Consider the following 18,359-nt stretch of genomic DNA (forward strand, 5'->3'; position numbering starts at 1 on the left):
CACAGACACACGTTCAAAACCCCCCAAAAAATGCCAGAAATTGATGAGGAATACCAGATTATGAAGGCTAACTTAACAATGCTACAGTGACATAACTACATACACACAGGCGTACCACAGAAGCCTGTTGCTCCTGTAGCAGGACAGTAGTGGGAGTTTATTTTTCTTGTATTTTAACCAAGAATCAACATCCAGAGAAATGTATAAAGTACCAAAAACTGCAGGTTCTCTGAAGTCCACTAGAGGCTGAGTCAATCCCTATAGACTCCCATATTAAAATATCCAAATATACAACATAATTAAACATCTCTGTGCAGCTAAATTCCCCCTTCATATCAACTCTACAGGGGATATATGTTTATATAATTCACCCATTTGAACTGCATTAAAGTTAGGGGTGTGGCTTCTGTCTGACAGGGGCATGGCTGCCTGATAGACTTGACCTCAGTTAACTGGAGACCCTGAACTCGACTTCTGGACTGTGCTTGTGTTGCCTGACAGTCACATCTGGGTCCAAAAAAACCCCAACATGCTGGAAGCCAAAGTACTAACTTTGAAGCTAAAACAGTGCCCCTGTGTCCATCTTTTAATACAGTTTATGCTTTTAGACTAAACACAGATCATTATATATATATATATATATATATATATATATATATATATGAATGAATGATAGCTGTGGTTATATCACATACAGTTCACACTGAACATGTGAGCTTCTGTGGAAATCGGTTTGCGTGAGCGGTGAGAAGTGTGAGTGAAATGTGATCTACGGCTCCCACCTCCTCCTCTGCGGCCGCTCCGTTGCCTACGTGGGCCATGTCTGCGCCCGGTGCCTGTCCTCCCTCGGGTCCGCAGGTCGCCTGGTTCCGCTATAAGGAGAGGCGCAGTCCCATGTCTGCTGCAGCCGAACCTCCGCTCCTCTGCGGCTGCGCACGGATCGCCTCCCGCTGCTGCGTGGTGTCTGTGCACCTTATTATTTGATCCCTATCACTGTGGGTCCTGTTCGTCCTTGCGTCAAACGCGCTTCCTTGGCTCTCCTGTCTTCCGTGAAGGAAACACGACGCGAAGAGAAAACACACTCCCACATTTCCGTTTCTCCGCCCACAGACCTCACAGAAAGGAGGCGAGAGAGAAGAGGAGAGAGGGAGGAAACGGAGGAGGAGAGGATGTTTGTGTAAGCAGATCAGGCAGGGGCGTAGATTAGGTTTGAACACTGTGCGGGACACATTATGCCAGAAGGGGATTGAACCTTTTCAGCTCAATTTATGGATTAAATGTCTTTATTTATGATAAAAAAAACTGTTAAGTAAATACGTTTAATGTTTTATACCAAGGGCCACTATTAGATACACCTGTTCCACTGCTGATGCAAATATTCAATCAGCCAATCACATGGTAGCACCTGCTGAAGTTCAAACTGAGCATCAAAATGGGGAATAAAGGTGATTTAAGTAACTTTGAAAGTGGCAGAACTGCAAGAGGAGAACTGCTTGGAGCTGACAGAAAGGGAACAGTTATTCAAACCACTTGTTAAAACCAATACAGTAGAGCATGTTTGAGTGCACACTGTGGATTGGCTACAGCAGCAGAAAACCACACTGGGTGCCATTCGTCAGATGTTAAGAACAGGAAGTCTGTGGCTACAATTCACACAGGCTCACCAAACTTGAACAGAAGAAAAAAATCGTTTCGATTTCTGCATCAACATTCAGATGGGTCAAAAGTTGGTGTAAACATAAAAGCATTCATTCGGTCTCGTCTCGTCTGTTCACGCTGCTGGTGATGTAACAATGTGGCACACTTTGGACCCCTCAGTAGCAGCTGAGCATAGTTTAAACACCACAGCCTACCTGAGTGTTGCTGCTGACCATGTCCCTCCCTTTATGACCACAGTGTACCAACTTGTGATGGCTGCTTCCAGCAGGGTAACTTGCAGTGTCACAAAGCACAGATCATCTCAAACTGGATTCTTGAACATGACGGTGAGCTCACGGTACTCAAATGCTAGCAAGGTGTACCTAATAAAGTGGCTGCTGAGTGTATGTGAATAAAATGACTCCAGACTCCAGGATAAGTTTGTAAAAGTCTTATTTGTGAAATAAAAAATACATATTTACATAAAAGCTAACATCACAGGAATAATAAAAACACATCACTGAATCACAATAAAAGTCATAAAAGGGTTTACAAAAACCAAAAAGCAGCCATAACAGTTTGTGGACCTGCTGCCTGTCGAGCTTTAATGCTTCACTTTAGAATTTAATAAAATAAAATAAAAAAACAGGACAAACGTGTCAGGAGACTTTAGCTTCAACTTCTCTCACATTTCTGAGTTTATAAATAAAAAAAATTAAACTGCAGGTATGTGAGGACCTCACGTCACTGAGGTGTTTTAGAAAAATTACACATCATAGCAATAATCCATCACAACGGATGACAGAGTCAGAGTCGTGTCAGCTAGGTGCTGAAAAAGAAACTCTCACCTGTCAGAGCTTACAGAGAGGGCGGTCAGCTTAAACATCAGGTACAATTTAATGCTCAGGTGTGTAATGCTCACATGTGAATTAGACTTTAATGCTCTCTTCATCAACGTGGAAGAAAGATAAACATCCATTTAAAATGAAACCAACTGCACCAAAACACTTAATAACTTAATAAGGCAGGATAAGCACAAGCTCCAGGAGGAACACTGCGCACCTGCTCAGGTGGGACAGCCCACACTGTGAGGAAATAAACGGACAGGTAAACACGCCACTGAGCGTGTGCAATGAGGTAAGTGGTTTATGAAGATCCCATCATCACTAGGTGTATGTGTGTGTGAAGGAGGAGGTGTCGGTTCAGGTCCCCCCATAGAAGATTTGAGTTGGTTCAGCCCAGATCAGCAGTTTCCAGTAACAAGGAGCCTTCAGGAAGAGTCCACTGGAGCTGGGGGGGGGGGATTATTAAAAACAAATCAATAAAAACACACAAAAAAAAAAGACTAATTTACACAAAAACAAATTAATTTTAAAAAAGAACTAAGACCAAATAAATAAAATAATTAGGGCTGCATAAAACGATTATTTTAGTAATCGAGTATTCTATCGATTATTCCAGCGATTAATCGAGTAATCGGATAAGAAATACTTTTTTTTATTAACAGTTTATCTGCATATTTTAACTTCCGTACTGCAGTTTCTCGCCATGTGAACAAACAGCGGTGAATGGAGCAGCTACAAAGTTCTCTTTTCTTCACCTTAACACTTGCTGATCAGGTGCTTGATGAAGGACCTCCAGCTGTTTCACAGATTTAATGGTGGTTACTAAAAGAAAAAGCTGCTGTTTTGGACGCTGGAAAAACGTTTCCTTTTTCACTACTTGAGCTCACCGTCACAGCTTCGCCTCTTTGCGCTTGCGCAGTTAAAACCGCTGCCTGCTATGAGTGTTTTGAAAAAAAAGTGGCTGCGGAGCCATGGCGCATGTGTGAGTAATGGTGTAATGCTTTGTATTCACAAGCATTCTCGAAAATACGTTTCTACTGCAGGTCTATATTTAGTCACTAATAAGGGATTAAAGTATAAAAAATATTTTGAAGGAGCCCCTCGGTCCTGGGGGGCGGGCCTTCCGGTACCGAACCATCGCTAGTGCTAATGGCCCGCGCTCGCTAGCAAACCAGTTCTGGTAGCTACAGCTGAAGTAGAGACAAAAATAGCAGCTGAAATTCTCAGCGAGCACAACACACACAGAGAGCAGTGGAGGCGTGGAAATGCGTGTCAGCGACAGTTGCCACCCGTCCCGTAAAGTACGGAACACGGCATGTTACGGAGCCGTATTCCACGGAGTCCCGTAACATACGGGGTTCTGTATTTTACGAGACAGGTGGCAACTCTAGTGATGATCCACTCTGTGTTAAATGAAATCCATCGCAGCGACGGAGAGCTTTTTAGAATGTGTGCTTGTGTATACGTGAGTGATTCACACTCCAGTCCAGTAGGTGGCGGTAATGCAGTTCTATGTTGGTTTGCCAGCCCCCAATAAACCCACAAAAAAAACGTCAGCACTAATGCTGCTAATGCTAGTGAGGAGCGCCGCTTACACCGAGACAGCTGAGCGCTGCAGAGTTTAAACGAGGCATCGACACAGTAAATTTGTGTCGATAAATTTTTAGAATCGATTTAATCGAGTTAATCGATGAATCGTTGCAGCCCTAAAAATAATAATGATAAATAAAAATTAAATTAAATTGTAAAATAAAAAATAATGTTCACTATTGTAATAAACAATTGCTGCATGTTCTGTTTGTAATTATACCGTTTATAAAAATAAATAAACCACCATAAAATACAATCCTCAACAACTTTTAAATGAAAAAAAATAATTTTAAAAATTGTTAAAAAAAATATTTTTAAATGTTAATGTTTAACACGAAAATAAAACCTTGCAAAATCACAATAATTATTTTGTGTATTTACGTATTTTTTCATTATTAAATATCAACAAAACTCTATTCAATTTGTTTTGCTATTACACAAACTATTTAGATTATTGAGTTAGTTTTTATAAATTTACAATGAAATATTCATCAAAACAATTTTTAACAAATACTAAAGATAATATTTCATTTATTAAATCAGAATTTGTTTACAAAATTGAGCTGTTTTTAATATTTTAAGTTTGTGACAAAAACAAATTTACACAAACAAAAACATTTTTCTTTTTGCTTTCACCTGACAACCGTTTTTACCTCCAGCTTTATCGTCCTCCTCCTCCTCCTCTCCCCCATCGGCCCTCCTCTTCTCCTTCACCTGCCCCATGCGCCTCTTCACCTCCTGCAGCAGCTCCTCCCTGCTCAGCCCCTCCCTGCAGCGCTCCACCCTCTGCGCCTCCTCCTGCTCCTTCTCCTCCAGCAGCGAGCGCAGGAAGGCAGCGCTCACCACCTCCTCCCCCTCCCCCACCAGGAAGGCGTTCTTGAAGCGGTTGTAGAGCATCGACGCTTTGTCCATGATGTCCTGGTTCGCCCGATAGTAACGCATCTACTCACCAAAAATAGCATAGGTCAGGACTTTCTCATTTGTTTCATGCCTCAGTGCTGATTTAAGGTTAGTAAAAGGCGTGAACACTTTCTCTGCTGTGTGTGCGTTTACCTTCCTGAGCGTGGCGACGAGCTCGCTGTGTCTCTGGACATGTTGGGAGGTCACATAGACCATACTGAGCTGATCCAGCGCTGTCAGACACTTCCTGATGTCCTGAGGATGAAGACAGCCTCTCAGTCTGTTGTGTTTCAGTAATTATACCACATCGCCTGAACTATTAAACTAGTTGACTTTTTTGGCCACTAGAGGGCAGAGTAACTCCAGCAACATGTGCATGATATTTAACCCTTTAACAGCGGGCGATCCCCGCCAATACACCCCTTACCTGCCCTTACTTGCCATGAACAGCTGATTAGCACAGAGCGTGTCACCGCTGGGATGTCAGATCAAACATACTTTGAATTACTGTAATTACACGACTGTTTGTCTTATCAGAAAAATTAAAAGGGTTTCTAAAAGCTGAGATATTGCGTTTCTCATCCAACATAGGGTCATTATGGTAATTGTTGCCAGAAGTCTGCGAACGGCGGGATATTTGAAGTATGTTTTGTCGCCGATGACAGGTTCGGTATTAAAACACACCTGTCTCGCTCTCCCCTCAGCCCCAACCAAGTGTGGCAGATGACTGCCCCTCCCTGAGCCTGGTTCTGCTGGAGGTTTCTTCCTGTTAAAAGGGGGTTTTTCCTTCCCACTGTCACCAAATGCTGCTCATAGGGGGTCGTTTTGACTGTTGGGCTTTCTCTATAATTATTGTAGAGTCTTTACCTTAGAATATAAAGCACCTTGAGGCGACCGTTTGTGATTTGGTGTTATATAAATAAGATTGAATTAAATTGAACTTTGCTTTGAGTTTAATTATAAATTGATAAAGTTTTATATTTTTCGCATCACTCTGCAGTCATTAATCTGTAACGAGCGTAAAGATTTCAGGTCTTACAGGATTGTCGTTCTTCAGAGAAATCCGGATGTCTCCGTGGATCCGGTGCAGCGTCGAGTCTGTCAACGTCACCGTCGAGCTCTTCCTCTGCTGCTCCGCCTCCGGTTTACTTTCTCCTTCACTGCTCTTCCTCTCCACCTCCATCGATGTCTCAGTTCTGTTCGCGCCGTCGCTCTTCTTCTCCTCGCCGCTACTCCCCTGTCCTCCCTTCTCGTTGGCATCAGGATTTTTCTCGCCCTTCTTCTCTTGCGATTTGGATTTTTCTGCCTTTTCCTCCTTTTTTGGCTTTTCTTCCTCCTCCTTCTTCACCTCTTCTTTTCTTTTTGCTGCCGTCTCGTCGGCTCTGCTCTTCTTCTCTGCTTCCGCCTCCCTCTTGTTCTCCTTCTTCTCCACCTCCGTCACGCTCTTGGCTTTTTTCTCATCCGTCGCCACTCTCGTCCTTTCGGATTTCCTCTCGACCTCGACGCTTTTCTTCACCTTCCCATCGTTGGACTTTTTTTCTTCAGCGCTCTTCTTCTTCTTCTCCACCTTCTCCTCTATCTTTTTCTCCTCCACCTTCGCCCTTGTTCCTCCCAGCTTGTCCTCTTCCTTCATGGCCGTTCCTCCCATCATTGTCTTCACCTGGACTTTTGTCCCCTGCTTGGCTGTTGCCTTGACGATCTTTCCAATTATTTTTCTCTCGTCCTTCTTTTCTTCATCGCTCTTCTTCTTCTCCACGTCTCTCGCTTTTTCTGCCTTTTCTATTTCCCGTGTCTTCTCCGATATTTTTCCCCCCTCCTTCTTGGAGCCTTCTTTCTTCTTCTCTGACGTTTTCATGGCTGCGGCCGACTCCTTCTTGCTCCTTGTCGGACTTCCAGCTCTCCTCTTCTTCACTCCATCGCTGCTTCTCCTGATGAGAAAAGAGAAAGAGGTTCAAGCTCCTCCAAACTGCTTTTACTATCCCAGGTGTTTTGTTTGTTTTCCCCCCGTCCTCTTACTGAACGCTCTTCATCGCCTCCCTCCTCCTCGCTCCTCTCCCGGCCCTCAGCAGACCCCTCAGAGACTTTAACACGCTCTCCCTCTTGGCAGCCAGGTGGCGCTGTCGCTGCAGAATACATTTTTTCAAATATTTGTTTTCATCTTTCTCGTGAATTTAAATGTTTTATTGAAAACAGAATCTCTACCTCATCGTTTGAAGCAGCACCTCTCCTTTCCGTTTTCTCCTTCTGCTCCTCTTCCACCTTCTTCTTCTCCTTTTCCTCCTCTTTACTTCTCACCTCTTTCTTTTCTTCTGAAATGTCCTTCCTTTTCTGCTGCGCCTCCTTTTCTCCCGTCCTTCTCGTTTCTCTAGCCTCCGTGCTCCTTTCCCTCCTCGTCTTCTCCTCTTCCACCTTCTTCTTCTCCTTTTCCTCCTCTTTACTTCTCACGTCATTCTTCTCTTCTGAAATGTCTTTCATTTTCTGCTGCGCCTCCTTTTCCCTCGTCCTCCTTGTTTCTCTAGCCTCTGCGCTCCTTTCCCTCCTAGTCTTCTCCTCTTCCACCTTCTTCTCCTTTTCCTCCTCCCCTTCTCTTTGTAAATCTCTCTTTGCTTCAGGAGCATCCTTCCTGGTTTGCTGTTCTGCCTCCTTTTCCCTCGTCCTTCTCGTTTCTCTGGCCTCTGTGCTCCTCTCTCTCTTTGTCTTCTCCTCTTCCACCTTCTTCTTCTCCTTTTCCTCCTCCCCTCCTCTCCTTAAATCTCTCTTTTCTTCTGAAGTGTCCTCCTTTGTTTGCTGCTGTGCCTCCTTTTCCCTCGTCCTCCTCATCTCTCTGGCCTCCACGCTCCTTTCTCTCCTTGTCTTCTCGTCTTTCTTCTCCTCCTTCTCAGCTTGCCTTGTCTCTACTTCCCGTCTTTCCTCCTCCATTTCCTTCTCCTGCTCTTTGTTCCTTTTTGATCGTCTCTCTTTCGTCGTCTTTTCTTTGGTCATTGCGTCTTTCTTTCCTTCGCTGATGTCCTGGCTTTTCTTCTTCACCTCCTCTTCTCTCTTCCTCTTGACTTCTCGGCCCTCTTCCTTTTCTTCCCCGTCCTCTTTCTTCTTCTCATTTGCCTTCTTCTGTACCTCCTCATCTTTCTTCTCCTCTCGTCTCCTCTTGACTCCTTTGTTGTCTTCCTTTTCCTTCTCCTGATCCATCTTCTTGTGAATCTCCTCCTCGTTCCTCCTCTTCACTCCTTGGCTCTCTTCCTTCTTCTCCTCACTTGCTTTTTTCTGCTCCACCTTCTCATCTCTCCTTGTCTTTCCTCCTTTGCCATCTTCCTTTTCCTCCTCTTTCTCCTCCTGATTTTTCTTCTGCACCTCCTCCTCTTTTCTCCTCTTGACTCCTCGGCTCTCTCTCCTTTCTTCCTCCTCCTCGACCGCCTCCTTTTTCTTCTTCTTCCCACCTGGAGTCGTCACAGCCAGAGCCGTCTTCTGCTGCTCCACATCAATCTGACAGAAGGAGGAAACATCAAAACTTTATTCAAACACAGAAAAAAAAGAAGATTAAAAAAAGACTGTCAGGCCTGAATTGTGTTTCTGATCATCTCTCATGGCCAAAATCCTGAATTTTAATTAAAGAAAGACATGAAGGGTTCTTTTTAGTCACAGCTTGTCCTTTTTATATTGTTTGATGGGCTATTGGAAAAGACACATATACAGTTTTGATGGGTCACATATAGTTAGAGCTACACTGTATTGCCAAAACTATTCACTCACCCATCCAAATCACTGAATTCAGGTGTTCCAGTCACTTCCACAGGTGTATAAACCAAGCACCTGGGCATGCAGACTGCTTCTACAAGCATTAGTGAGAGAATGGATGGATGATACCTGTGCAGCAAGTCTAGTTGTGAAATTTCCTCACTACTAAATATTCCATAGTAAATTGTTAGTGGGATTATGAAGTGATTGGGAATGACAGCAACCCAGCCACAAAGTGGTAGGCCACCTAAAACCACAGTGGGGTCAGCGGATGTGGACGTACATAATATCACAAGACATTTTGGACAATTTCATGCTCCCAACTTGAAATTGCAAGTTGGGAGCATGAAATTGTCTTTGTGGGAACAGTTTGGGGATGGCCCGTTCCTGTTCCAGCATGACTGCACATCGGTGCACAAAGCAGGTCCATAAAGACATGGATGAGCCAGTTTGGTGTGGAAGAACTGGACAGGCTTGCACAGAGTCCTGAGACTCTGAGCCAGACCTTCTCGTCCAACATCAGTGTCTGACCTCACAAATGTGCTTCTGGAAGAATGGTCAAAAAATTCCCATAAACACTCCTAAACCTGTGGAAAGTCTTCCCAGACGAGCTGAAGCTATTATAGCTGCAAAGGGTGAACTGACATATCAAACCCTATGGATTAAGAATGGGAAGTCACTCAAGCTCATATGCGTGTGAAGGCAGACAAGTGAATACTTTTGGTAATATAGTGTATTTGTGATCTTTGAAAGTAACTTATAATTGGCAGCATCACTCGCTGTGTCGTCACCTTTGAATCCGCGGCTCGGCGCCTGGTCCTGGTCGGACTTGCGGCTTCTTTACTTTCATCAGAGGCTTCAGCCGGTTTGGCTTCCTTTGCTGGAGTGTCAGAGGTGCTTTTAACCTTATCTTTACTTGCTGCTGTGGTTTCACCCACTGAAGCTCTGACTGCTGCTGTCTGAACAGAAGGGAAACAAAAAAGAAACATTTATATACATTTGATGCACTTAATGTCCACTTTGTTCTTTCCTGCCACAGTGAGCTTCACTGAAATAAGTAGGCATCATGTGTTCACACCGGATGAATCTGGTTCCAAGTTCCCCTTAAAGTTCCCCATAAGGCTGGGCAAAAATCATCAGCCCCACAACTGTTGATTGCTGATACATTTGTTAAGGTGTGTGAGTGCAGTATTAACCTTTAAAACTGGTGCTGTTGAAAACCTTCCAAAGCACCAGTTTGAACCCGGTCCCTCTTGCACATGGCTTTGTTACCAGTATTGACAGCCAGCTTTGAAAGGATTCCCACAGGAGCTTTTTCCACAGAGCTTAACATCAACCACACCAAGCCAGGTCTCCAGGGTACCACCCTTCCACACTAATGAGAAACTCCATCAGCGTCTGTGTACAACTCTTAACTAACAACACAAAAAGAGAGGAGGCGCCACTTTGTAGTTCCGTTCGGTCACTGGGAATTACAGCCCATTTAATTTTTGTGTAATTTTCAAGGAGGTAGACCACATAATAAGAAAAATATCATCAATATATTCATCCCATCGCCCGAACGTAGTAAGATGGGCCCACAGTGGACTGAAAAAGTGGAGTGGAAAAACATTGAGAGGATGAAACTTACTCTAATCTCGATGAAGACCAAACCCTTTTCCACATTTCCCTTCCTTCCCAGCTACCTCCTCCAGCTCTTTTAAAATAAAAAAGTAAAATTGCATTTATATAGCACCTTTCAAGATAAGACAAAGTGCTTCACAACAGATCAGGCTTTTGGGAGAACACAAAGGTGTTCCTAAGCCAGCCAGCAGACATCGCTCTCTCTCCAGCGTGTCCAGGTTCTGTTCTCGGGGCTCCTGCCAGTTGGACAGCCCTGAAACACCTCACCTAAGAGGTGTCCAGGAAATCACCTGGTAAGATTTTCAGCTGGCTCCCTTGATGCTGTGAAGCATCTCTGAAGCTGAGCCTGACATCCTTCGGGGGGAGGTCATTTCTGCCACTTGAATCCACAATCTTATTCTTTTGGTCATTACTGACAGCGTGTGGCCATAGGTGAGATGAGTAAAACCACTGTGGACCAATCCATCTGTCAATGTCCCCCTCCCTTCGTGAGCTGCCAAGTCTCATCACGGCTGCTTCACATAAAACTACAGTGTGACTCGGAGGTTCAGTGAAGCCAGAAGGACCACAAAGCAAAGACGTGACGCAAACTGGAAACACTGCCCACTGGCTCCAACTAACTGGCAGACACTGAAACAACCACCAAGGATGGGCTCTTATACAGAGGCTTAAAAAGCCCACAGCAATGGGCTCAGTGTCCCATACTACCAAACCAACCCCCTACTGCCACAGGATAGCCCGAGGGATGTTGCTGCCCATGAACTCCCACACACCCTCAAATGTCCTCAGGGAGATAAACAGCTGCTCCAGTGCTCCACGACCAGGACAACAATAATCCATTATTCCTCCTAAATCTCAAGTTCAACTGATAGTGGACTCTCCTCCCCAGTACCCTGACAACACCTTCCCACAGAGGCTGAGGAACGAGATACTCCTGAAGTTCCACAGATGAACCACTGCTAGTCTAGAGACTCAGTCCCCAGCCAGAGCAGTCCCACAACTTTAAAACATTTCATACTGGTCTTTCAGGTTCTCACCTCTTTCTTATTTTTGGCTGGGGTGGTGCTTTCACTTGTAATCCCTCCTGTACCTCCCGGGCTACTGCTTGCTGCCCTTCTGCTTCGTGTAGTTGCAACAGTCTCTGCAGCACCTGCAGCGGGGGCAGCTTTAGGAGTTGAAGCCTGTTTGGACTCTTCACTTTGCTCTGGAGCCAGTCTTGCTGAAGCTCGTGTGGCAGTTTTTCCAGCAGCTTCCTTTTCGCCTGTAAGTGTGTGTCTCCTGTCAGCAGCTGGCTTACTGTCTGGATCAGGTCTGCTGGGAGCTGATTTAGTGGCAGCACTTGCAGTTTTAGAAGCAGATGCCAGTTTAGCAGGTGTAGATTTGGTTGCTGATGTTGGTTTAGCAGGTGTTGCTTTGGTTGCAGAAGGCGGTTTGGCAGGTGTACTCTCTATGCTTGCCTTTCCCGGTACCTGAGCAGAAGACAGAACAGAGAACATCCATTAGAACTGAAACTTGGCTCACTAATCAAGTAGAGAATATGTTAGAAATGAGTTCTTCCTCTGGCCTTCATCCCTTTGAGCCCAGTCTGTTCTGATTGGTCAGTTTCCAAAAGTTAATAAAAACAAAATAAAAACAAACATAGCTGCGACAGAGTTCACTCTGACTGCAATCTGACTGGAAATGTGTGAGTAAACAACACTAGAAACAATGTTAGCCACAATGCTAACAAATGTGTGTGGGAAAGATCCAACCTGTGTCTACTGAGGGATTCAAAGGTAACATTAAGCTAGTAGAAATTCAGTGATTAATTACTTCTGATAACTGGAAAACAGCCAATCAGAAAGTTGGGGTCCTTAAAGAGACAGTAGCTGACATGTTGCATCTCTAGAGTCCACGGGCTGGACTGAAGGCTGATATCAGATCAGTACAGAATCTAAATTAGGAGTGCCAAACTCCTAATGGGTCAAGACCAGCCAAATTTTCAAATCTGATCTGAAGTGAGCTGGACCTGCAAAAGCCACTGAATCCATTTCACCTGCTTTGGTGCAACTCAAAGTGACAGCAGGTGTATCATTGCTCTCTCTCCTCCCTCCTGACTGATTTTTCTCTAGTTTTTCTTTTATGCTAGTGCCCTTAACACTGCTGGTAGTATAAGACGGTACCTGCAGTCCACTCAGTTTACACAGGCAGTCTAGCTCCTCCAGGACGCCACATCCACACGTGCCATAACGAGATGATTTGTTGTGTCTCGAGAGTGTGGAGGAGACATCAGGAGATGGGCCTTTGTACAACGAGAGCTGGACGGGGTTGTGGAAGGGCAACAACCCCTCCAGCGGCTACTCGTGTGCAGATTTATGACCAATCTGCCAGAAACAGACTCCATGCATGAAGTCCTGATGTTCTTTAGTGGGACTCACTGCCCAGCCCATCCTGCAGCTTGACTGGCAACAGCAGAAACGGCAGGTCCACAGGCGCCTGCTCACTTTACAGATGCTGCATGTACAACGTTCACCATGGCGTCTGCAGACTCTTTCATCTTTATCACATGTGATCAGCACGAACCTGCTCTCATCTGTGAAGAGAACGGGGCACCATTGTTGGACCAGCAAGTTCTGCTGATGATCTGGCCTAACTGGACAGACTGAAGTACCACATCGTATCCTCTACAATAATATCAGTGTAAATTTTTACATGGTATAAGAGTGTCTGCCATCAATGCCAGCAGCTCATTGAAGAAGGATATCATCAGAAATATACTGTTATCACAAATTTCTTGAAATATTATGATAGAATTTTGCAGCTATATCGCCCACCCCTACCCTGAAGCTGTTGTACTGTGATGATCGAGTGATCGCTTAAGTTTTTTTAAGCAGTGTATTAGAAATATTACAATAAATGCCTCCAGGTTTTTCCATTTCTTTTAGTATAAAAAAACTAACCAACCATTCATTTTAAAAAGCACATACACAGCACTGAGAAGATTAAGTGACATTTCAACTACACACATCTTTACACGTGCATCACAACTTAAAGATTTTTAGTATTTTGGGATCAAACAAACTAATATTTTGCTACTTTATGATTCAAACAACTTACAGAGAGTTCAAAATACTTCTAACATCTATCCTTCTATACGAATTGGAATCATTAAAGTGCATTAAATGAAATGCCATCCATTGGGTTAGCTGGGCTCCTTAGAGGGTCAATAAATATCTCTGTCCTAGACAATTTCAGCCCAGCACCATTCAGATTAAATAAACTGTCCTGGATCATAATCTGAGCATCCAGTTTACAAGTGAATCTTAAAAAGAGACTGACTTTGATTTTACTCCCGATTCCGGGCGTGTTCTGGATCTCCCACATGCCCTCAGTGAAGCCTTTGATGCGAACGCCGCTGCCGTACTTCATCTTGTTTCCCACGAAAGGGACGATGTTCTCGGGCGGGAGGTAGCCTCTGGAGAGGAGAGATTAATCACACGTCGATCAATGTTTCTGAGCAAACAATGCGATTGATCGGCAGCTCCGTGTACGTACATCTGATGGGTTCCATAAAAGAAGACCGGGACTCGCTTCTTGTACTCCTCGTCTGACTTACAGATCTGCAAAACACAGAAGAAGAGTTAAAGCGCACGCAGACGCAGACACACACACACACACACACACACACACACACACAGCTGCATGTACATATTTACAGTTCAGGTGTAAGCGTACCCTGGCGGGCCAGTGAGGGAAGCCCTTCATCTTGGCAAATACCAGGTCTCCGGGTTTGAACTGGTCGCCGTTCTTCCCCGGCATCCTGCCGCATCAGAGCTCGATCACACAGCAGGAATCAAATACTGAAAAACAACAAGAAGCAGAACATTTAGACTGCAGCAGCTGTTTCACACACTTTTTTCCTGTCGTATTTGTAATGACAGACTGTTGAACATTCACATCATACACGGGCAGTATTTCAGCAAATGTGGCTAAAAAGTAATCTTTATGGAGAAAACCTGAGCAGATGTTGATTCCAGCTGTTCTTCAGCCCGCAGAAACAATCACACAGCTGCTACATACAGTAGCATCACAGGCCGATATCTTTAACAATTAAAAAAAAAGAATTGGGTGGGTGCACAAGTTTGAATTTATTTTGGATTTTTTTTCTTTTAATAAGTGGTGCTGAAGGTTCTGCAATATCTTTTATCTTGACAAGACCAACGCCTATCAACTTCTCATTAGTGATCATAATTGACTGAAATTGGTAGTTTTTCTTTGCCACCATAAAAAGGATTTGTTAGACAGCCCTCACTGGACTCAACAGTACTCCGAACAATAGGAAAGTCCAAGGAAGTCAGTGAAAATCTAGGAAGTAGAACTGTAGATTTGAAGTTGGAAAGGTCTCTTGGAGCCATTACTAAACACCTGCAGATTCCAAGACCATCAGTTCAAACAACTGTACTATAAGTTATTCTGATGTGTCACCAGTTTGCCAAAGTCTGGAAGAAGATCTAAACTGTCCACTCTCAGATGAGTGTTTTGGTTGGGATGTTGAGGAACAACCCAGGAACCACCAAGGCTCAAGCCTGCTATCAAATGGAAACTGCTGGACCACCAGTGTCACTGTCCACAATGAAGCCAGTTTTACATCACAGTGGACTGAGAGGGTGCCGACCAAGATAGGAGCTCCTGCTCTAAAATCAACACCTTCAAACTCGACTGAAATTTGCACGAGCCAAATGCCTTCTGGAGAAAAGTTTTATTTCTTCAATGATCACAAACACACACCAAATCTGGTTTCTGAATGGATAAAGCAGACCAGCATTAAGCTTGTGGAATGGCCTTCCCAAAGCCCTGAGCTGACGTAAAAACCAGCTCTGTGCCAAGAAAACCAACCAGTGTAAATGAAGTCTACTGATTCTGCCAAGAGCAGTCAAATTATTCAGCCAGAATTACACCAGAGGCATGTTAATGACTACCAAAAGTGTCTGCTCAACGTGCAACTTGCCAAGGGCCATTTAAACAAACATTAGTGGGGGTGTATGTATATATTTGACCCTCTATGTTTACTTTGACCCTGTATGTTTACTTTTGACCCTGTGTGGATTAGAGAAAACTAAAAAAAATAAATACAAACTTGTACACCTAGTACTTGTTTTTATGCTGTACAATCATACACGCCATCATGACATCTCACAGATATGACAGGGATTCAAACCAGCAACGTCCAGATCCAACCCTGCTCCAGCCCCTTGTGGGAAGCAATTCCGTTATTTTTTTTTTTGAATCTCAGGGCCTGACTTACGGGTCATTTTCAGTAATACTTCCTCAAATTGAATACGTACAAAAATAATAATTTTAACGCCAACTTGTTGCTGTATCAATTATGAATTCCAACAGACATGTACTAAATCTAACAGGATGTATTCACTTGAACTGCTTCCGGTCGTTTCGATCATAAAAACATTTCGCTCTCTGACCCTGAAAAGTCCCTCCAGCTGAGGTCTGTGTGCACAGAGTCTCATCAGTTTCGCTCTCAGCTACGTGTTTACGCTTTGTTTACAAATACAGGCTAACACCTGACAGCGCGCGCTCCAAGCTAACGTGCGGACTCGCGCACCTGAGCTCCGTGTTTATCGCATCTATCGTGAACGTGAGGCGGACTCACCTGCACGCAGAACGACTGTCGTCTCGCTCCGTGGACAAAAGAAACCCGAAACAACGAAGGTCCTTGTAACTAACCTACCCTCTCCTGTACGTCGCCATATTGACCGCTGTTCTCGTGTCACGTGATCCCCAATGCTTTTCCCGCCGCTTAGCGGACCGTACCAACCAGGCAGGAGTTCTTGGACTTTACCACCTTGGGGTAAACGTTAATACTTCACGGTGAGTTCGTACGGACCCTTTTAAACGCAAACTGGGGATTGATCAGTATCATAAAAATAAAAACTAACTACTGCTACAGAAGGACAACATCAGACAACACTGCGTGAAATATGAGGACATTTGAGGGTTGTTTCTAGTGATGCTACCTCTGACACTGAGGCTCGAAACGCTTAAAACTCGACAGGTCAAGTCGAGTTTGAAGCTTTTTTTTTTTTAACAACTTTATTGTACAAAAATAGCAACAATACAATCATAAACAGAAACATACATGTATTATACAGCAACTTGCAGTTAAAGCGAGAAACAACAGTGTAGAAGAAGTAAGACAAAAAATAAAAAAGTAAAGAATAAATAAATAAAATAAGTGGACACACGAGGGTTTTCAGATAAAATCATTAAGTGTATTACAGATAGATTGTCTTAAGAGCCTTTTTGTATTTGGGATAAGGTTGTAATATATTTCTCTAAGTCAGATTTAAAAATGAAGAATTCAGGTTTTTGATTTGAAAACTTGCATGTATGTATGTAAAATTTGGCAGCAAATAAAATAAGATTTATGAGAAAGGGGGCATCAGTGTTTTTACTGTTGAAATATCCAAAAATAATATTGTGATAAAATAAAAGATATTTTGATAAATGTTCTTATTAACAAATGTGTTAACATCTTTCCAAAATTTATAAGTAAATTCACAAGACCAAAATAAGTGTGAGATAGTTTCAGGGTGTAACTCACAGAATGAACAATTTACATCTATGTCTTGTTTAAACTTGTTTAAAAACACTTTCGCTGTGTAAAACCTGTGGAGCAGCTTAAAGGAAACTTTTTTGTTTTTGTTTGTTAAAAGAAACTTCTGTGGTAGAGACCAAACTTTTTCCCAGTCAACATCAGGAGCAAATTTATTCCAATAGACGGTCGCAGAGGGGGAGGAGACCAGATCTGCCTGAAACAGTGATCTGATTTTAGAGTTGGAGCTTTTATAAGAGGAAAAACAGATTTTGCCCAAGGGGACCTGGGTTGGGTCTGGATATGACAGTATGAGGGGTGAAGAGAGAGTGTTAGTTTTAAATAGCATATGAAGACCAGAAGGGATTGCGTCAAATACTATAGCATATTCTTTTGGGCTGATGGGAATCTTGTACCTTGTAAGGAATTCGGAGTAACTCTATAGTGAACCATCCTTGTTAAAGAGCTGACTGGCAAGTAAAATACCATTGTTAAACCATGTACTGTAAAATAATGACTTGTTTTTGTCTGTGTAGATTCTCAGTCATCCAGGTCATAGTAGTCTCTGGAGCTTGAAAAAAGGGGGAAAGTTGGTGATGTAATTCATCTCCTCTGTTCAATGATGGTTGTTCACAGTGGTCATAGATGGCTTCTTTCACTCCTCTTTCAAATCATCTGTACCATCATTGAACAGAGGAGGTGGATTACGTCACCAACTTTCCCCCGCTTACAGTGCTGTCCTGAGCTCCCTTCCCAGACGTCTCAACCCCCATTCACACCTTTGTTCCAGTGACCTCAATAGGCCACATGAAACAATAGAGCGAAGTCCTAAATTGGTTTCAACTGAAACCACTGATTGAAATGACCCACGCCTCCTTTCACACCTTGGCACATGTGTTTACGCACATGATCAATAGAGGGTCATAACCACCTCCAAGGGACTACGCCCACAGGGGTTTAAATACCTGGGTCTCTCCACCATTTGGTTGAGAACTGAAGAAGCCTTTCGGATGAGAGGTGAAACGTCTTCAAGAAACAAAAAGAAGTCCAGTCACCTTTTTTCAAGCTCCAGAGAATGACTTGTTTTTATAAACAATATTGGAATTGTTCCAAATGTAACATCTTTGTGGAGAAAAATTATGTTTATACAAGAGAGCCCACGCCAATAAAGCCTGTTGATGGAAGTCAGAGAGTTTGATTGGGATCTTTTGGATATTGTAATTGCATAGCAGGACAAATTTCAGACCGCCTAACTGTGAGAAGACGTGATGAGAAATGAAGGTCCAGATGGAAGTGGGATTTTTGAGCTAAAGTCTATGAAATTTAATCCTCCTTTTTCATATGAATTTAACACTACAGATTTCTGAACATAATGAGTTTTATTTCCCCATAAAAAACTGTAGAGCATTTTGTCAACAGATTTGCAGATGGAGTTATTAACG

The 18,359-nt window shown here is 43.4% G+C and overlaps 2 protein-coding genes across 4 annotated transcripts in view; both read right to left on the reverse strand.

Annotated features, from left to right (window-relative positions):
- Positions 1-1,038, reverse strand: part of ttc39b (tetratricopeptide repeat domain 39B) — a 30,933-nt gene extending 29,895 nt beyond the window's left edge. Inside the window, exon 1 of the mRNA XM_030753636.1 lies at positions 783-1,038. Within this exon, the coding sequence (XP_030609496.1) occupies positions 783-821 (39 nt within the window). The 5' untranslated portion in view covers positions 822-1,038. The remainder of the gene's footprint in view (positions 1-782) is intronic.
- Positions 1,039-2,120: 1,082 nt separating this feature from the next.
- Positions 2,121-16,173, reverse strand: psip1b (PC4 and SFRS1 interacting protein 1b). Of its 3 annotated transcripts, none has more exons than XM_030753106.1 (12): positions 16,054-16,173; positions 14,043-14,167; positions 13,863-13,927; positions 13,647-13,782; positions 11,366-11,797; positions 9,497-9,664; positions 7,176-8,453; positions 6,990-7,096; positions 6,013-6,901; positions 5,127-5,228; positions 4,727-5,015; positions 2,121-2,928 (listed from the first exon to the last, which is right to left on the reverse strand). In XM_030753106.1, exons 2-12 carry the CDS (start codon positions 14,124-14,126, stop codon positions 2,909-2,911), a joined length of 3,570 nt encoding a protein of 1,189 aa, XP_030608966.1. In that variant the 5' UTR covers positions 14,127-14,167; positions 16,054-16,173; the 3' UTR covers positions 2,121-2,908. The 3 variants fall into 3 exon arrangements, with proteins under 3 accessions (XP_030608966.1, XP_030608965.1, XP_030608967.1); XM_030753105.1 differs by having other exon boundaries at positions 15,976-16,112; XM_030753107.1 differs by lacking the exon at positions 16,054-16,173 and adding an exon at positions 14,324-14,414.
- Positions 16,174-18,359: the final 2,186 nt, after the last annotated feature.

This window comes from Archocentrus centrarchus, chromosome 18 (genome assembly GCF_007364275.1).
Source record: "Archocentrus centrarchus isolate MPI-CPG fArcCen1 chromosome 18, fArcCen1, whole genome shotgun sequence".
In the NCBI taxonomy this organism is placed as follows: domain Eukaryota; kingdom Metazoa; phylum Chordata; class Actinopteri; order Cichliformes; family Cichlidae; genus Archocentrus; species Archocentrus centrarchus.

What these genes read in the sequence shown, in the direction of transcription:
- psip1b (XM_030753106.1), bottom strand. Translation starts at nt 14,126, where the DNA reads ATGCCGGGGAAGAACGGCGACCAGTTCAAACCCGGAGACCTGGTATTT. An exon ending in GAATCGGGAGTAAAATCAAA is followed by an intron (nt 11,798 to 13,646) that starts GTCAGTCTCTTT and finishes TCTTCTGCTCAG; the next exon opens with GTACCGGGAAAGGCAAGCAT. An exon ending in TCGTCGCCACGCTCAGGAAG is followed by an intron (nt 5,016 to 5,126) that starts GTAAACGCACAC and finishes TTTGGTGAGTAG; the next exon opens with ATGCGTTACTATCGGGCGAA.